The sequence below is a fragment of the Budorcas taxicolor genome, chromosome 2 (genome assembly GCF_023091745.1).
Source record: "Budorcas taxicolor isolate Tak-1 chromosome 2, Takin1.1, whole genome shotgun sequence".
Lineage (NCBI taxonomy): Eukaryota > Metazoa > Chordata > Mammalia > Artiodactyla > Bovidae > Budorcas > Budorcas taxicolor.
The window spans coordinates 49,311,227-49,328,823 of NC_068911.1; the positions used below are offsets into that span (position 1 = coordinate 49,311,227).

The 17,597-nt window shown below is 38.3% G+C and overlaps 1 protein-coding gene across 4 annotated transcripts in view; it reads left to right on the forward strand.

Annotated features, from left to right (window-relative positions):
• The window catches only part of IWS1 (interacts with SUPT6H, CTD assembly factor 1), a 47,077-nt gene that overhangs the window by 14,923 nt on the left and 14,557 nt on the right, over nucleotides 1-17,597 (forward strand). For 3 of the 4 annotated variants that reach the window (XM_052657974.1, XM_052657982.1, XM_052657990.1), the window contains exons 3-8: nucleotides 5,488-6,637; nucleotides 7,653-7,842; nucleotides 8,396-8,453; nucleotides 13,767-13,864; nucleotides 15,236-15,386; nucleotides 17,235-17,317. In XM_052657974.1, coding sequence (XP_052513934.1) covers nucleotides 5,488-6,637; nucleotides 7,653-7,842; nucleotides 8,396-8,453; nucleotides 13,767-13,864; nucleotides 15,236-15,386; nucleotides 17,235-17,317 — 1,730 coding nt within the window. The remainder of the gene's footprint in view (nucleotides 1-5,487; nucleotides 6,638-7,652; nucleotides 7,843-8,395; nucleotides 8,454-13,766; nucleotides 13,865-15,235; nucleotides 15,387-17,234; nucleotides 17,318-17,597) is intronic. The other variant, XM_052657999.1, reaches the window with a different exon arrangement.

Below are 17,597 nucleotides of genomic sequence, written 5' to 3' on the forward strand. Positions count from 1 at the left end.
GTACAGTGAAGCCTGTAGAAGATTCTCTTTAGACATTGCTCTCCTTGTTTACCCTATTTGTTAGCACTTCTTTCAATTCCATTTATGTCCTTTCTTTGTGTTAGGTTTCAGCCTTTGTCTCTGAATCTATCAAATTAATGAGAAAAACATTTTGCTTTGGTTCTTTTTTGTTAAGCATTATCTTGTGGGGTTTGTTTTATTTGTATACTAAAGGTAAAAGGTAGGTTTGGGGTTACTTTTCTTAAATGGTCTCTTATCTTAAGGTCTTTTTTTCATTCTTATTATGAAGATAAATGTAAAAAAATCACCTTTTAGTGAGGCAGATGCACAAGATGCTCTGGTGACATGAAAGGAGGAATGACTGACCAGCTCAGCCTGCACAGATGATGTATTTGAGCTCTGTCTTCAGGGGTGAATGTCTTATAACTAATAATTGGTTATGGATGATTCAGTCCAGTTCAGTCGCTCAGTCGTGTCTGACTCTTTGCGACCCCATGAATCGCAGCACGCCAGGCCTCCCTGTCCATCACCAACTCCCGGAGTTCACTCAGACTCACGTCCATCGAGTCTGTGATGCCATCCAGCCATCTCATCCTCTGTCGTCCCCTTGTCCTCCTGCCCCCAATCCCTCCCAGCATCAGAGTCTTTTCCAATGAGTCAACTCTTCACATGAGGTGGCCAAAGTACTGAAGTTTCAGCTTTAGCATCATTCCTTCCAAAGAAATCCCAGGGCTGATCTTCTTTAGGATGGACTGGTTGGATCTCCTTGCAGTCCAAGGGACTCTCAAGAGTCTTCTCCAACACCACAGTTCAAAAGCATCAATTCTTTGGCACTCAGCCTTCTTCACAGTCCAACTCTCACATCCATACATGACCACAGGAAAAACCGTAGCAACATACATTGAGTGCTCACAGGCACATGCATTTGGCCCTCTGAGTAGACCAACCTCTAAGTTGTAAATCCTATTTCTGACTCTGTCAGATTGAGGACTTTGGGAAATTAAGATAATTTCCCTAAATTTTACTGTAGAAGATGAGCCACGAGCCTAGATGGCCTAGACCTTATAGACTCTTAAGTCCACATTGTGAACTGCCATATTATATTGCACAGAATCCTTTCTACCTAGAGAGAAGGATGAAAGAGTCTTCAGGAAAGGGGTATTTTTGCCTCGTGTTCAGATATGAAAAGGACAAGGTGAGGTGAAAACATGGAGTAATGTATTGAAGTCTGTAGTTCCATGTGTCTGCAGTAAAATTTTAATGTGCATTTAGAGTCACTTGGATTAGATGTCAAAATGCAGATTCTTTGACCCCTTCCCCAGATTTACTATCTAAATACCTGGAGATGAGAAGCACAAAAATCTGTGTTTTCACCAAAGCTTCCCAGGTGATTCTTCATGCAAGAGTTTGGGAACTGCTGGTGCAGTGCCTAGAGCTGATGCTGGCGAAAGGGCAGAAGTGAGTCTGGAGAGGTAGATGGGAGTTGTGTCATCATTACAAACTTTTTATTTTGATTTGTTTGTTTGTTTGTTTGTTTTTGGCCGTGCTGGGTCTTCATTGCTACGTGGACTTTTCTCTAGTGGCGGCCAGCAGGGGCTACTTTCTAGTTGGAGTGTGCGGGCTTCTTATTGCACTGACTTCTTTTGTGGAGCACGGGCTCTAGGGGGCACGGGCTTCAGTAATTGTGGCTCCCAGGCTTTAGAGCAGAGACACAGTAGTTGTACACAGGCTTAATTGCTCTGAGGCATGTGGAATCCTCCCAGACCAGGGATCAAACCTGTGTCTCGTGCATTGGCAGGCAGATTTTTTACCACTGAGTCACCAGGGAAGTCCCATCATTATAAACTCCTAAACTTTGTGTAGACGTTTTCTAGTACCCAGCAGAAGTGTTTTTGTTTTTGACTGATTCTAAGATCAGCCAGCTTTTGACAAAAGACACTCAGGAATATATCTTTATTTTATTATGTGTATGATTGCTGTAAAGCTGGAGTTTCACAAAGTCGAAAGCCTTGCAGCCCTTCAGGAGCTACACTAGATTAACAGCATTGTGTAATAAAAACTGGATTTCTCAGATCCTTCCTTATGCTCTTACAGTGATTATGTATTCTCAAAGCTCCATGATGAGGATTTAAAATTTATCTTCTTGAACTAAGATCCAGTGAAATATGTTTTGGAAAATGTTCCTGTAAATACTTCCTCATGGAATTTACTATGTGACTTGGTGTTGAATGTTTTACCAATTTATGATGAGGGGTTGCTTTGTAAGTTCAACTGTTTTGAGTTTAATTCTTTTAATTAATAAGGAGGAAACAGTTTTCCCCAGTTTTTTGGTTCTTTACAAGGACTTCTATTTGACATTCTTATACTTCTTTGACATTTACAAATTGATACTTGCTTTATATCATTTTAATTAATTATTTTTAATTTAGGATGTTAATTATTTCTGCATATTGTGGCACTGGTCGTAAGGAATCTGTTACCGTTTGCTGAGATGAACAACCAATTCATCAACCAATTCATTCATTATGGGTAACTACTGTAGTCTAAATGATTTTAAGAGCGGGATATGAGGCATTATAGACATGTCTAAAGCCTCTAAGGACTGTTAGAGAGCTCAGTTTCTCTGAGAGTTAAAATTGGGGATGCTTTTATATTAAGAAATAGTGTTTAAATGGCACGTGTGTGCACTGAGTTGCTCAGTCGTGTCGACTCTTTGTCGACTCTTTGTGACTCTTTGGACTGTAGCCCGTCAGGCTCCTCTGTCAGTGGGATTCTCCAGGCAAGAATACTGTAGTAGGTTGTCATTTCCTATTCCAGGGGATCTTCCAGACCCAGGGATTGAAACTGCATCTCTCTATCTCCTGCATTGGCAGGCAGATTCTTTACCACTGTGCCACCTGGGAATCCCTTTGTTTATTTGTTGATATCAAATATGACTTTTAAAAAGCACTGTTTTTAAGTTTACAATTTAAACTAATTACTGAAACCATCTAAAGTTTTTTTTTAATATCGTTTTGATAACTTCTAAGTTCTACCATATAATTTCTAATATACTCTTTTCCCAAGTCTTACAATGTATTCACCAAAGTACATTGTCTAACTTGATTCTGTCAATCAGTACTTTCTTACCACAGTGATCTCCCACTTTTCCTCCATTGTGCCACACCTGATGGGTAGATACCTAAGTTCTTATAAGTCTCCTCAAAAATTGGTGAGAATTCATAAGTTTCACAGCCGTTATTGCATGTCCTGACCTTGGTCGGGAAGTCCAGGGTAAAGTGTAACAGATGCGTCTTGGAATGACTGCTCAGTTCATGGCGTCTCTTCTTTCTTTGGGAGTCTTTCTGTCTTCTTTCTTTCTCCAAGCGCTGCGCCTCTGATTTGGCTATAACCCATTGGACATCCTCTATTGCCATGACCTGTTAGTTCGTGTCTTCTGGGAACTTAAAATTGAGGTCCAAGGCACCAGAATTTATCAATGGTGAGAGCTAAGTCTCTAGTGAAAGGTCCTTGAGTTTCCTTTCTGAGCTCTCTGAACTGCCCTGGTTCCTACCCTTCTAGAGCCTTTAACCATTCATCCCACTATGATTCTGGAAAGATTGTTCTGGAGTTAGCCTGAAATGATTTGTGTTGTTTGCAGCTGAAATAAATTGAGTCATAAAAACATGTTGTCATGAATATGTTATTGAAAGCATTCCAAAAGGCGGTTAACAGTTTTCCCTTTTGCCTCCTGCTTTAGTTACCTCTGCTGGCACGGGTATGTTTTGCCTTCCACCCTCAATAATACAGTTAACTTCTTAACTCTGTCATCACCAATTAATTAAATACTTGTTGTCTGCACACCTTTTATGGCTTAGTTTCATATAAATCACTTCCTGGCTTTCAGAATATCACCTTCATGATAGTGTATGTTATACTATTGCTATGATACATGTGGCCAGCTCACTAGATAATATTTCCTTAAGGTCAGGCACTGAGACATGTTCAGCCTTGATTCTTAGCACCTTGTATATAGAAGACTTGAAGCAAATACTCGAGTTAATTATTCCTCACTTTAAATTATTAACATTTAATTCTTATTATTCATTCAACGAATTCTTACTGTGATTTTGTGTATACTAGACACCCTTCTGTGCTCTGAAGCAGAGTGTGTCTTCTCAGTGAAGACAGCAGGCCAAAAAATGCCTGCCTTTTTAGGCGTCACATTCTCGATAGTTAATTTTTTCATCTATATTCTTTTAAAACATAAAAAATTAAATTATGAAATACAGCCAAAAGTAAGCTTCTAGCAATATATGGAGTACTATGTCTTGTACAGTATGAAAAAATTCTGTTATTTCTCCTGTCCTATTTTAATAGATAAATGCCAGTTTTATGTGTTTGGAACTCTACTGTCAAGATGGCAGTGAAATACAGAGGGAGAAAAGCCCTCAAATTTTTATGTTATAAGCTTATTTTATAAGCCTTTTATCTTGTCATTGAATTGTCTTACTACTTAATTATTTCATTGCATAATATGGTGGGCTTATACTTTGTTTCTTTGCTGCTTGAGGATTGATCTGTGCTAAAGTAAGTCCAGGTAATGTTCGTCATATAAAGAAAAATACTGGCTAAACTCAAACACAGAAGTGCTTTACTTTTTAAGCCAGAATATTAATTACTGTATTACTGAGAGTTCAAATACTAGAAGGGAAAAAATCCCCCCCATTCTAGTTGTTAGTATTTTGATATGTTTAATTTTATATGTTTTTCTCTGCATTTTAAAAAAGCACAGCTATAATATACTTGTATTACCTTTGTACCTTAGAGTTTTCAGATTACTTCATGTGATGTTATATGATTCCCTAAAACTTAAATTTTTGTGCCAGGGTTACTTGGATGTATGACCAAGACTGCTCTAAACCTCAGTTTTCTTATGAAAAACACTGTTGTGAGGAGTAAACCAGCAGGAGAAAACCTAACACTTGATACTTGGCTCTGTGAACTGCTTGCTCCCCATTTGTTCAGATTCACTTGGGAGAATGTGCTTTAGGTACAATTTGGCCCTTTAAGTAAAGTTTTATAATTCTTTTCTTTAAAATAGCTTTAACCTCATAAAACCGAAGACTGTTCCTTTTTAAAAAAGAACTTGGGTATATGTTTGCATGTATTTATTTAAAGAATTTATCTAGGAGCTAGAATTATATGAGAAAGTTAAGGTTTATTTTTTTGTTGCTGTTTTTTAATCTAGCTTTTCAAAATATAACTGTGCTGTAGAGTAGGTATGCTTTACAGATTTCATGAAGTCATATTGTCTTTCCTCATTTTGATATCTAAACTGTATTAGCCATTTCACAGATCAGTGGGGTGTTTCTATATATGTATACTACAAGAATTCTACATTTAAGCAGGTATACTCCTACATTTTTTAAAAAGTAGCTGAAAAGTTTAACATTTTTACTACCAGTTTTTTTTACTTTTCTAATTTTTTCTCCCTTAATTTTTCAGAATGAACCTAGTGATCGAGAAGATAGCCTCAACAAAAGACATCAGGTGACAGACTCTGACAATGATGACCCCTCAAATCTTAATGCCAGTGACTCTGAAAGTGAGGAACTCCAGAGACAAAAGGACAGTGACTCTGAATCTGAAGAGCATGCAGAGCCTCCTGCCAGTGATTCTGAAAATGAAGACGTCAATCACCATGGGAGTGACTCCGAAAGTGAGGAGACCAGGAAATTACCTGCGAGTGACTCTGAAAATGAGGAACTGCTTAATGGGCATGCAAGTGACTCAGAAAATGAAGATGTTAGGAAGCCTCCTGCCAGTGATTCAGAAGTTGAAGAGCTCCCCAAAAGTCCTGCCAGTGACTCGGAAACAGAAGGTGCTCCAAAACCTCAAGTCAGTGACTCAGAGAGTGAGGAACCTCCGAGGCACCAAGCCAGTGACTCTGAAAATGAAGAGCTCCCTAAACCTCGAATTAGTGATTCTGAAAGTGAGGAGCTTCCCAAGCCTCGGATCAGTGACTCAGAAAGTGAGGAGCCTCAGAGGACTCAGGCCAGTGACTCTGAAAACGAGGAGCTTCCCAAACCCCGAATCAGTGACTCAGAAAGTGAGGACCCACCAAGACACCAAGCCAGCGACTCGGAAAATGAAGAGCTTCCCAAACCCCGTATCAGTGACTCAGAAAGTGAGGACCCCCCACGGCACCAAGCCAGTGACTCGGAAAATGAGGAGCTTCCCAAACCCCGGATAAGTGATTCGGAAAGTGAGGACCCCCCAAGGAACCAGGCCAGTGATTCTGAAAATGAGGAGCTTCCCAAACCCCAAGTCAGTGACTCTGAGAGTGAGGAGCCTCAGAAGGGACCTGCCAGTGATTCAGAAACTGAGAATGCCTCCAGACACAAACAGAAACCAGAGTCTGATGAGGACAGTGATGGGGAGAATAAGGGAGAGGATACGGAAGTGCAGAAAGACTCCCTTCCTGCAGATGCCGGTGTAGACAGGAAGCGGTTCAACAGTTCTGACAGCGAGGAGGAAGAACCTAAAAGGGCCAAAATTGACAGTGATGAGGATGAAGGAAAAGAAGGGGAGGAGGAGAAAGTAGCAAAACGAAAAGCTGCTGTGCTTTCTGATAGTGATGATGAAGAGAAAGCATGTAAGGAATTATTTTGGGCTGTTTATCAATAGTTTTACTTATTGTCTAAACTTAAACTATGAAGCATAGTTCTGGCTTATGCGATCTTAGTTCCCCAACTAGGGATTGAACTCAGGCCCTTGGCAATGAGAGTGCAGCATCTTAACCACTGGACACCAGGAAATTCCCTCATTGGCAAGTCTTAATATTAAATTTCCTTTGAATTATTTTAGCAGTATTTGTTAAGTTCTGACTGCTTCAAGTTGATAAGATAGACTGCATGACAACGGCAGTATGGAAGATTTACATGAAAATTTTTTGTTTGTGTTTTACTAGAAAGGGTAATGTTCAAGGAAATATGTTTACATGAAAACTCAGCTGTATCCAGAGTTAGCGGTGGGTCTCTTTGACAGCTGATGCACTGCATCCCATCCATACAGTGACTGAACTCCCATGGGTGCCTGTCTTCATTTGTTAAACATCACTGAATGCCGGGAAGTTTGTGAGGCACTCTTATTTAGAGACTCAGTGTCTCCACAGAGTATTCCAATCTTTACTACTTGATTACTTTTTTATGAAATATCTTCTTTGGAAAAGACATTCCCCAGTAACCTGACAGTTATTAAAGGGAGAAGGGAAAAGAGCAACATACGTGCAGTTTGAAATTCCAGATTGAGCAGTGATGGATAATTGAGAAATGGGGATTCCACAAAAGAATATCCAAGCCTTAAAAGTTCTGCTAATACTAGGCAGCATGGAAGAGATTCTAGTCTTATTTTCTTCGTTCCCCCAAAGGAAAGGTAGCTATTGATGCCCACTTTATTTTGGGGAAAAACTTCATCTTTTGGCCTCTTTTTCCTAACATCTTCTTAATTGTGGGATGACTCTTGGGTGAATCTTTTAAGTTTTTTTTATTCTAAACTGTGTTATAAGACCTTTGATTTTTGCCATATACTGCCATCTTAGAGCACCTGTTGTACTTACTAACACAGTAACCATGGTGAATAAGACTAATGATGGTTTTCTTTTTCAACAGCAGCAAAGAAGAGTCGTGTTGTCTCTGATGCAGATGACTCTGACAGTGATGTTATATCGGACAAATCAGGCAAAAGAGAGAAGACAATAGCATCTGACAGTGATGACGAAGTGGGGAAAGAACTGTCTGATAAGAAAAATGAAGAGAAGGACCTGTTTGGGAGTGATAGTGAGTCAGGGAATGAAGAAGAGTAAGTGACAGTGTAACCTGAGCTTCCCAGGGTTCATGTAAGGTGGTAGAGAGGAGTTTGTCTTTCAAGTTATTTAAACTTACATTAAAATTCTGTGTTGAAGCGTAATACAGTACGCCCTGCCTAACTGCATGGCTGTGGGAGATGTAGGAGTTTAATTCTTCAGCTGCTGCTGCATGCTACAGCATGAGTGACTCTCAAAAACACTGTCTTAAAAGTGAAAGAAGCATAAGGGACGTGTTATCTAATTCCACTCATGTGAAGTGCAAGAACAGGCAAAACTACTGTGATGGTAGGTAGAATGGCGGTTGCCTCTGGGATATTTATATATTTGACTCATTAGAAAGGGCCACAAAGGAACTTTCTGGGAGATGGAGTTGTTCTATTAAGTAATGGTTACATAAATGTGTGCCTTTGTCAAAACCCATTGAAGTGGACACATGAGACCCACATGTTTTACTATATGTAAATTATACCCTAGTAGAAAAAGATTTCATGATTCCTATGCAAATGAGAAGAAAACAAATGAAAATTGTTTGTATTTCTTTTCTAGAAATCTTATTGCAGACATATTTGGAGAATCTGGTGATGAGGAGGAGGAAGAATTTACAGTACGTATAAGATGGAAATATTTCCTGTTTGTTTATATTTTTTGTTTGTTTGTTTTTTTGGCAGTGGTTCTCTATTAAGGGATTCCAGTAAGTCAGAATAAACAACTATGATGTATCCAGCAGAATAATCTAGAAAAAAGGTATTCAGAAAGTGAAATGAAAGGGCCTGCAAAGGCATAAAAGGAATATAACAGGCAAAACTGTACTAAGGGCAGGAAGGAACACATTAAAGTGCAATGAAAGGCACTTTACAGTGCTAAAGAGAAAGAGTCACAATAGTTACGGAACTTCTAATTATAGCAATGGCAGGCAGTGTAATTTGTCCTTCTGCTAAGGACAGCTACAAAAGCTAGACAAAATGTTGCAGAAAGTTGCTCATCATCATAAAATGAGATAAAACCCAGCAAAAGGTAGAAACGTAAAGAGGTAAGCTCAGCATTTAGAATTGCTTTCTCTGGGCTATTCATCTAGTCAGGCTGAGAGGGTAAGTTTATTTTCAGCTGCCTCAAGGCTCAAGAGACAAATCTTCGAGGTCAGGGCCTGTTGAGGTTAGGTAACCCTGAAAACACCATGCTCTGGATTGAGACTCCTAAGATTAAGGGTGAACTGGAAGTTAAAATAGCCTTTGCTCAGATTTTAGGTTACCTTTGAGTCATCTAGCAGCATGGAGAACCTCAGTCTCAGAAGTTTGATTACTGTGATTAGCCCATTGGCTCTCAGGAACCTGATATATTCAGACAGAAATCCTTTCAGGACAGGGACTTCCCTGGCAGTCCAGTGATTAAGATTGTGCTTCCACCACACGAGGCTTGGATTTTATCCCTGGTCAGGGAACTAAGATCCCATGTGCCAAAACATTAAAAAAAAAAGAAAAAAAAAAACTTTCAGGATAAAGTTAACATAATCATAGACCTCAAATTATTTCTGTAGTTTTTCAAATACATAATACGCACTTAACAATTTAAAAGAAAACAGTAGTATCAACAGATGGTAGAAATAGACCTAAGGGCTCTAGATACAGAAATTTTAGATCGTACCTGTGTTCAGCAAGGTAAAAGATTAAAAGGTTTCTTAGAGCAAATAGTTGTGTGTGTGTATATTTTTTTAAATATTTGGAAAAGAACCAAGTAGAAATTCTGGGGACTTTCCTGGCAGTCCACTCACTGGTTAAGTGTTCGCCTTGCAGTGCAGGGGACGAGGGTGTGATCCCTTTCCAGGGAACTGGGATCCTGTGTGCCGCAGAGCAGCTAAAGCCAGTGGGCCGCAGCTGCTGAGCCCACGCGCTCTGGAGGCCATACACCACTACTGGCTGGAAGGAGAGTCCCACGTGGTGCAGCAAGGATCCCGTGACCCACACTGGGACGGTTAAATACCAGTGATGGTTAAACCACCACAACCAGGGTGGTTAAAGACATTAATTAGTTTTTTTAAAAAACTCTGAAACTGTGAAACTACAGTAACTGAAATTTAAAACTTAGTGAATGAGTTTAACAACAAAGTAGACATATTTGACAAGAAAATGAGTGAATTGGAAGGTAAGTTAGAAGGAACTATGTAGAATGAAATACTGAGATATTAGTGTAGAAAATTAAAAACCATAATGAGACGGTTTAATGGTGAATTGGAATCCTCGAAGGAGAAATGAAAAATATACGTATATCAGAAGCAGTATTTAAAGAAACAATTCATAAATCATAGAGTCTAGAAATTCTGCAGATTACAAGTAGGATAAATACAAACCAGTCTGCTGACAAATACATCACAATAAAATTGCAGAAAAGTCTTGAAAGCAGCCAAAGGGTAATAAAAAGTACATTCAGAGAGGAGTGAGTGCCATGCCCTTCTCCAGGGATCTTCCCAACCCAGGGATTGAACCCAGGTTTTCTGCATTGCAGGTGGATTCTCTACTGTCTGAGCCCCCAGGGAAGCCCTCAGAGAGCGAGTTATTTTAATAGCTGACTTGTCAGCAGAAGTAATAGAATCCAGGAACTAAAACTTAGAGTTCTTTTGTATTCTACAGAAATGAAGATTCCCTTCTTATTTCATCTTATCAAAATGCCAACTGAAAGAAGTGGTAAAGGCAGAAAGAATATCTCAGGCAGAAAGTCAGGGATGCAGGAAGGAAAAACGGGAACAAAGGCATGTGGCTCAGTCTAAATGGGTAGTGGTCATGCAAGCCAGAGTCACATTTGGTAAGGTTTAAAATGTGTTTAAAACTAAACCATGATGGCAGTAACAAATTGGGCATTTACATGAAATTGAAATGTTCACGGGTCTTTGCAAAGGTATGTAAAAATACATTAGTAGTCTGGTAAGTCAGGATGCACATTGTAATCTCTAAAAATACTATTGAAATGTGTAACTTCCAACCTAATAGAAAGGAAAAAGGAAATAATAAAAGCTAGTCAATCCAAAAGAAGGCAAGAAAGAGAAAAATAAAGGAAATACAGAACAGGAACAGTTAGAAAGTAGTACATCATAAGATAACAGGTAACAAACCTTGGTTATATCACACTGAAATGTGTTAAGTGCTCCAGTTAAAGAACGAGTTTAAAGAGACTAGATTTTTTAAATGAGCATATATATATACTCATTTCAAAATTTATCCAAAACAGAAGATAAAGAAACGTTGAAAATAAAAGAATGGAAAAGAATACTGTCTCTGAACACTAACCACAAGAAAGCTGATGTAGCTATATGAATATCAAAGAGGTAGACTTTAAGGCAAAACCCATTGTTCGTGATAAAGAGGGTCACTTTATATTGGAAAAAGGTTTTAAATTGTACCTAGCCATGCACTTAGTAACATGGCTTTAAATACTCATAATATATACAAAGCAAAAATTGATAGAACTGCAAAGAGAATGCACAATTCTGTAAGTGAAATGTAAACAATAGAACCATCAGACCAAAAAATACCACCAAAGATAGGAAAGAGTCTCTTTTTTTTTTTTTTTTCAATTTAAAATTTTTGTTGGACCTGGACCTGGACCTTCGTTACTGCGTTGCGCTTCCTCTGGTTGCGGAGAGCAGGGGCTACTCCAGTTGTGGTCTGCGGGCTTCCCGCTGCGGTGGCGTCTCTTGTTGGGGAGCGCTGGCTCTGGGCACGCAAGCTTCAGTAACTGCAGCGTTCAGGCTCAGTAGCCGTGGTGCATGGGCTCCGTGGCTCTGTGGCCTGTGGAGTCTTCCCAGACCAGGGACTGACCCCACGCCCCCTGCATTGGCAGGCGGATGCCTGTCTGCTGTACCACCAGGGAAGTCCGAGAAGTTTCTCTGTTTATATAATCCAGATATAGAAACCCTTTGGAGATTATAAAAGATAAAAATATCTTCTGTTCAGTGGTTTGCCTTTTCACTTTCTTAATGGAGTCTTTAATGAGCAAAAGCTTTTTAGTGTAAATCCACTTTACCAATCTTTTGCTTTATGTTGAAAGTGTTTCGAATTGTAGGAAAATTTTGCCTATTCCCAGGGTTATGAAAACATTCTTGTGAGTAATTCTTAAGAATCCTGCATATCTTTTCATTTAATTTATAATGTCTGTCTAGAATGAGTTTCTATGTGCAGTATGTGGGCTTTCCCGGTGGCTCAGTGATAAAGAATCTGCCTGCTGATGCAGGAGACACAAGTTAGATCCCTGGTTCGGGAAGATCCCCTGAAGAAGGAACTGGCAACCCACTCCAGTATTTTTGCCTGGAAAAAATCCCATGGGCAGAGGAGCCTTGTGGGCTGCAGTCCGTGGAGTTGTAAGAGTCAGACGTGACTCAGTGAATAAAAAACAAGTTCAATATGTATGAGATAGTCAAGATTTCTGCCCCCCCACCCCCTAGTTGACCCAGATTATTCTTTTCCACTACTCTGTAGTGATATCTTTGTCATAAATCAAGTGTGTATATATATCTTCTAGTCTTTTTCTGAATTATCTTTTCTGTTCCATTGGTCTATCCTTGTACTGTTAATGCATAACTCTGGATATTTGGTTTTTTGTGTCCTTTAAGTTTGTTTTTCTCAAAGATTGCCTTGACTTTTCCTAGTTCTTTGCATTTCCAAATAAAATTTAAACCTCTGCCAAACATAGAAACTATAGACAGCATTTTCTGAATGCAATGAAATTAAAAGTCGGAAACAAAATTAGCAAATAAAACACCCTTGCCATCCAGAGAAAATTAAAACTTGTTAAACAGTTCTTATGTTGAAAAAGAAGTCAGTACTTTCATTACTAAAGCAAGAGAGAATGAAAATAGAGGAATTTAGAGTATAGTTCAAGATGGTAGAAAAATAGCAAATCCAAAGAAAATAGAAAAGAATTCACTCAATGAGTGCCAGAGATTGTTTGGACATTGCCCTCATGGGCCTTATACTCAACATTAAGCCACATTTACAAGGACAAGATATATTGTTCTTGTGTGGAGAATGGACATCAGCTGGTAGGTTCAGTTCAGTGAGAAAAACAGCATCCTAGGGAAAGCATTGGGAAGGCCTTTCTAAGTATAATATGAAAGTTACAAGCTATGAAGAAAATACTGGCCATTTAAGTTAAAAAATTGTGCCTGGAAAACATGACCATAAACAAAAGCAAACTGTATTTGCAAAACTGTACAGGTGTGAGGATTGTGCTGTTCCTGTCACGTAACAAGGGCTGATTTCATTTTTAAAGAGATTTTTCTGTACCAGTAAGACAAAGATCCAGTGGGAAAATGGCCAGAGAAATAATAACAGATAGCTTTGAAACCTGAAAAATGCCCAACCTTACTCATAATAATTGGATGCAGAGAAAACTACAGAGATGTCTTTTGTTTTTCTCAGTGCAGAGATTGCTAATGTCAATGCTTGATAACCTGCTATAGTCCTGAGAAGGTGAGGAAACGGGTCCACTTGTGCTTTGCTGGAAGGAGAGTTAATGGTATAACCAATTTGCAGACAGTTTGCAGATATTTCTCAAGATTTCAACTACACATATCTAAATGTCAATAGGGAAATATTTAAATTATGGCTGCAATTGTTTGATGAAATCAAACAAAACCTTAAAAACAAAGGTAGTTTGTACCAGTATCAGTTTGACTCCAGATTCTTTTGTTAGATGTGAAATGTGCAAAACAGTATACCATACTCAGTGTGTATAATGAAAGAATGTAGTAAGTAAAAGTGCTTCTGTAAGCATAAGTGTTTCTGGAAGGAAACAAAACCAGTAACACTAATGGCTAGAGGGGAAGGGAGCTTTTTTGCTATATATCTTTTGGTATCCAAGAGCAAGCAGTTCCACGGAAGAGTCTGTAATGAGGTTGTGATAACTGACTGACTTACCCTGCATTTAGGGTTTTAACCAAGAAGATTTGGAAGAAGAAAAAAGTGAAACACAGGTAAAAGAAGCAGAAGATTCAGATTCTGATGATAACATAAAGAGAGGAAAACAGTAAGTTTGTTTTATTTTTTTTAATGGACTTTGTTAAAGAGAACTTTAAAATGAGATGAAGACTAACAAACTTTGTTTTCTTGCTTTGGTTCCTGATTAAGTGTAGGAAAGAATCTTCCATTCTTGTTCTCCCATCTACTTCTCTATATACAGTTGCTATCTTAAAATTATTTCCACTTGTTATTTTTCTTTCATTTGCCCTGTGCTTAGCTATCTTTGTGGAGCTATTTGGTTGTCAGGCTTTTTAAATTCACATCTCAGCTTACTTTTCAGTCTAAAAAGTAGCCCAATAAAAGTTCGTTGAGAAAGAGAAAGCTGATTTAGGAGTCCCGGAGGGGAAAGTTTTAGATACAGAATACTGCTTGATTGTATTTCACATACTTTTGTTGAGATGATAGGAATCTGTACAGAAAAATCTGGTGTCTTGAAAGGTGCCAAACATAGAAAGATTTACTAGTTACTGTTAGGGTTATAAAGATGATACTGTAAATAATAGTTTCCTTCTTAATTCCTAGTGACATGCAAGAATTAAGCTGAGTTTCTAATACCTTTGGAAATTATATAAACCATATCATCTTATTTACTTGGTAGAGCATATTTGCTTCCTTCTTAAGTGTAAAGATTCAGGTGAACTCTTAAGATGACTTTTTGAGGCTCTTAGCAGATTTGTCGGAGAAGGCAATGGCACCCCACTCCAGTACTCTTGCCTGGAAAATCCCATGGACGGAGGAGCCTGGTAGGCTGCAATCTGTGGGGTCACGAAGAGTCGGACACGACTGAGCGACTTCACTTTCACTTTTCACTTTTCATCCATTGGAGAAGGAAATGGCAACCCACTCCAGTGTTCTTGCCTGGAGAATCCCAGGGACGGGGGAGCCTGGTGGGCCCCCGTCTGTGGGGTCGCACAGAGTCGGACACGACTGAAGCAACTTAGCAGCAGCAGATTTGTACATGTCCATCTTTATCTCAGTCATACTATGTTTTGAGAGAAGTACATACTTCCTGTTATTAAGAAACAGCAGTTTTTTCCCTAGTTATTCCTATGTAAGACAGAAGTGTTTAGATGATTGAACACCGCGCTTTCCCTCCCCCCAAAAGGCAGTGCAGTTAAAACTGAACCATGGAGTGACAGGTAAAACTCAAAATGTGAAATGTGTTTCATGTGTAACAGTTGGGATAGCAGAAAAATTGAGCATAAAATTTATGATCACTTATTGTGTTCTGTTAAAAACAATTTTAAAAGTACTTGTACTTAAAAAAGTAGCACTTAATTGAGTTAGAATTTTAAAAATTGGTGGTTCTTAACTCATAAAAGAAGATGTGTATTTAAAAGAGAATTTATATTTTACTTGCTTTTGTGTTACTGCTTAGCATGGACTTTCTGTCAGACTTTGAGATGATGTTACAGCGGAAAAAGAGCATGAGTGGCAAGCGCAGACGCAACCGTGATGGTGGCACTTTTATTAGTGATGCTGATGATGTTGTGAGTGCCATGATTGTCAAGATGAATGAAGCTGCTGAGGTGGGTCACTTCCGGCTTCATCCTTTTTTCTCTCCCATAAATGATTATATAGCCTGTTTTGTTTTTTGGCCACACCTTGTGGCTTCAGGATCTGAGTTCCCAACCAGAGATTGGACTCATGTCCTTGGCAGTGAAAGCACCAAGTCCAAGCCACTTGACCACCAGGGAATTCCTGCCTTTTTTAAAAAAAAAAGCTTAATTCTTGCTTAATTTACATTAAAGATACTTAATTTTTTTATGATAAGTATTTAATATTCTAAATGTTAAACATGGAAATTTTTAGTAGTATGTTTTAGGGGGAAAAAATGAAGACTTGAATATTTAGTAAAATGAGCCTTTTTACCTGAATTGGTTTGCCTTTTTCATAAAATTTTGCTGTTTTATTTATTTGGCCACACAGTATGTAATTCCTCAACCAGGGTTCAAAACTGGCACCCTCTGCATTGGAAGTATGGCATGTTAATATCTGGACTGCCAGGGAAGTCCCTGGTTTGCTGTTTTTATGGAGGAATGATTTTGCTCTCAGGTTTGGCTAGTTTACCACAAAGTGATGGTTCTTCACATACAAAAAAATTATAAACTTATGCCTAATAGGTTTTAAACTCGTGTGTCATGCTTTTGCCTCTGATTAAGAGATTACATTTAATTCATTGCATTTTAAAATTGTGCTCAAATGTAAAAATTGGCCAAATACAATGATTAAAAACAAGTCCTGCTCTTTTAGAGGCACTTGCTGAGGTATTTTGCTATGTGTATAGGATTTGTTCCAGAATAGTTCAAGGGTGAAGGGGAAAGCAGCTAGAGAGATCAGTAAGCAAGATTGGCCATGTGTGTTTAATCATTGAAATGTGTGTGTCAGGAGTGTGTCATTTTGTTTTCTGTGTTTGTAGAATTTAAATTTTCTACAATTAAAAAAGCAGAGGAAATTCCTTGGTGGTCCAGTGGTTAAGACACCAAGATTTTGTTGCCAAGGGCCTGGGCTTCAATCCCTGTTCTGGAAACTTAAGATTCCTGCGAGCCTTGCAATACAACCAAAAAAAAAGTAGGAAAAAAATACCCAAATATCAAAGACTAAAAGTTTTTAATAACATATTCTTTTTGTTACAAACCGCATAGCTAGAATATTATTCTTGATGATAAACTAAATTTTTCCATGTATAATTTTACATTGAATGAACTCTGAAAACCTGACATTTGTGTCAGTATTTTAAATTAAAATTGTTACTCTCAATTTGTAGCTGTTAAAACTAATCATTCTAACAATTTTGTGGGGTTTGGCGCTACAAAATGCCTATATTGTATGTAATTCTTTCTTGTAGGAAAACCTCTAGTGTCTCAGAGAAATTGCCACTTTGTTATATCTAAAGCTTAGAATTATAGTGTTAATAATTTGCTATTAGTGATTGTTCTCTGACAAATATGGTAGATTAACACATACATATGGAATCTAGAAAGATGGTACTGATGAATCTATCTGCAGGGCAGCAGCTGAGACAGAGCACGGGCTCATGGGCATGGAGGGAAGGAGAGGGTGGGACGAATTGAGAGAGCAGCATTAAAACAAAGACATCACCATGTGCAAGATGAGACAGCCAGTAGGAATCTGCCGTATTGCTCAGGGGGCTCAAATCCAGTGCTGTGTGACAGCCTGGAGAGACAGGATAGGGTGGGAGGAGGGAGGGGACACATGTATATCTGTGGCTGATTGATATTCATATATGGCAGAAACCAACACAGTGTTGTGAAGTAGTTTTCCTCCAATTAAAAATAAATTTTTTTAAAAAGTTTAAAAAAAGGCCATTGCTTTCTTTTTACTTTTTTTTAGAAAAATCTTTTTTCTTTCTATAGGAAGACAGACAGTTGAATAATCAAAAAAAACCAGCACTGAAAAAATTAACATTATTACCTACTGTGGTCATGCACCTTAAGAAGTAAGTGTTCTGTTTTCTTTAAAAAGTGCTTTCCTTTTAATGGAATGATATTCAAGCTATGTACTGGTGTTCTAGAGACATTAAAGAATGATCGCCTTCTATCAGTTTACAGAAAAATAGTAATGAATAGAATTTCCTCAATTATTACGTTCTCATAGATTTTTCTTAAACTTTTATGCCCGATAAAAACGGAACAAATAGCAAGCTGATGTTAATGAAAGAAAACTTGGAAACTACTAATTTTGTTCTTTATACACTATAAATTGGGTCTCTTTTCCCA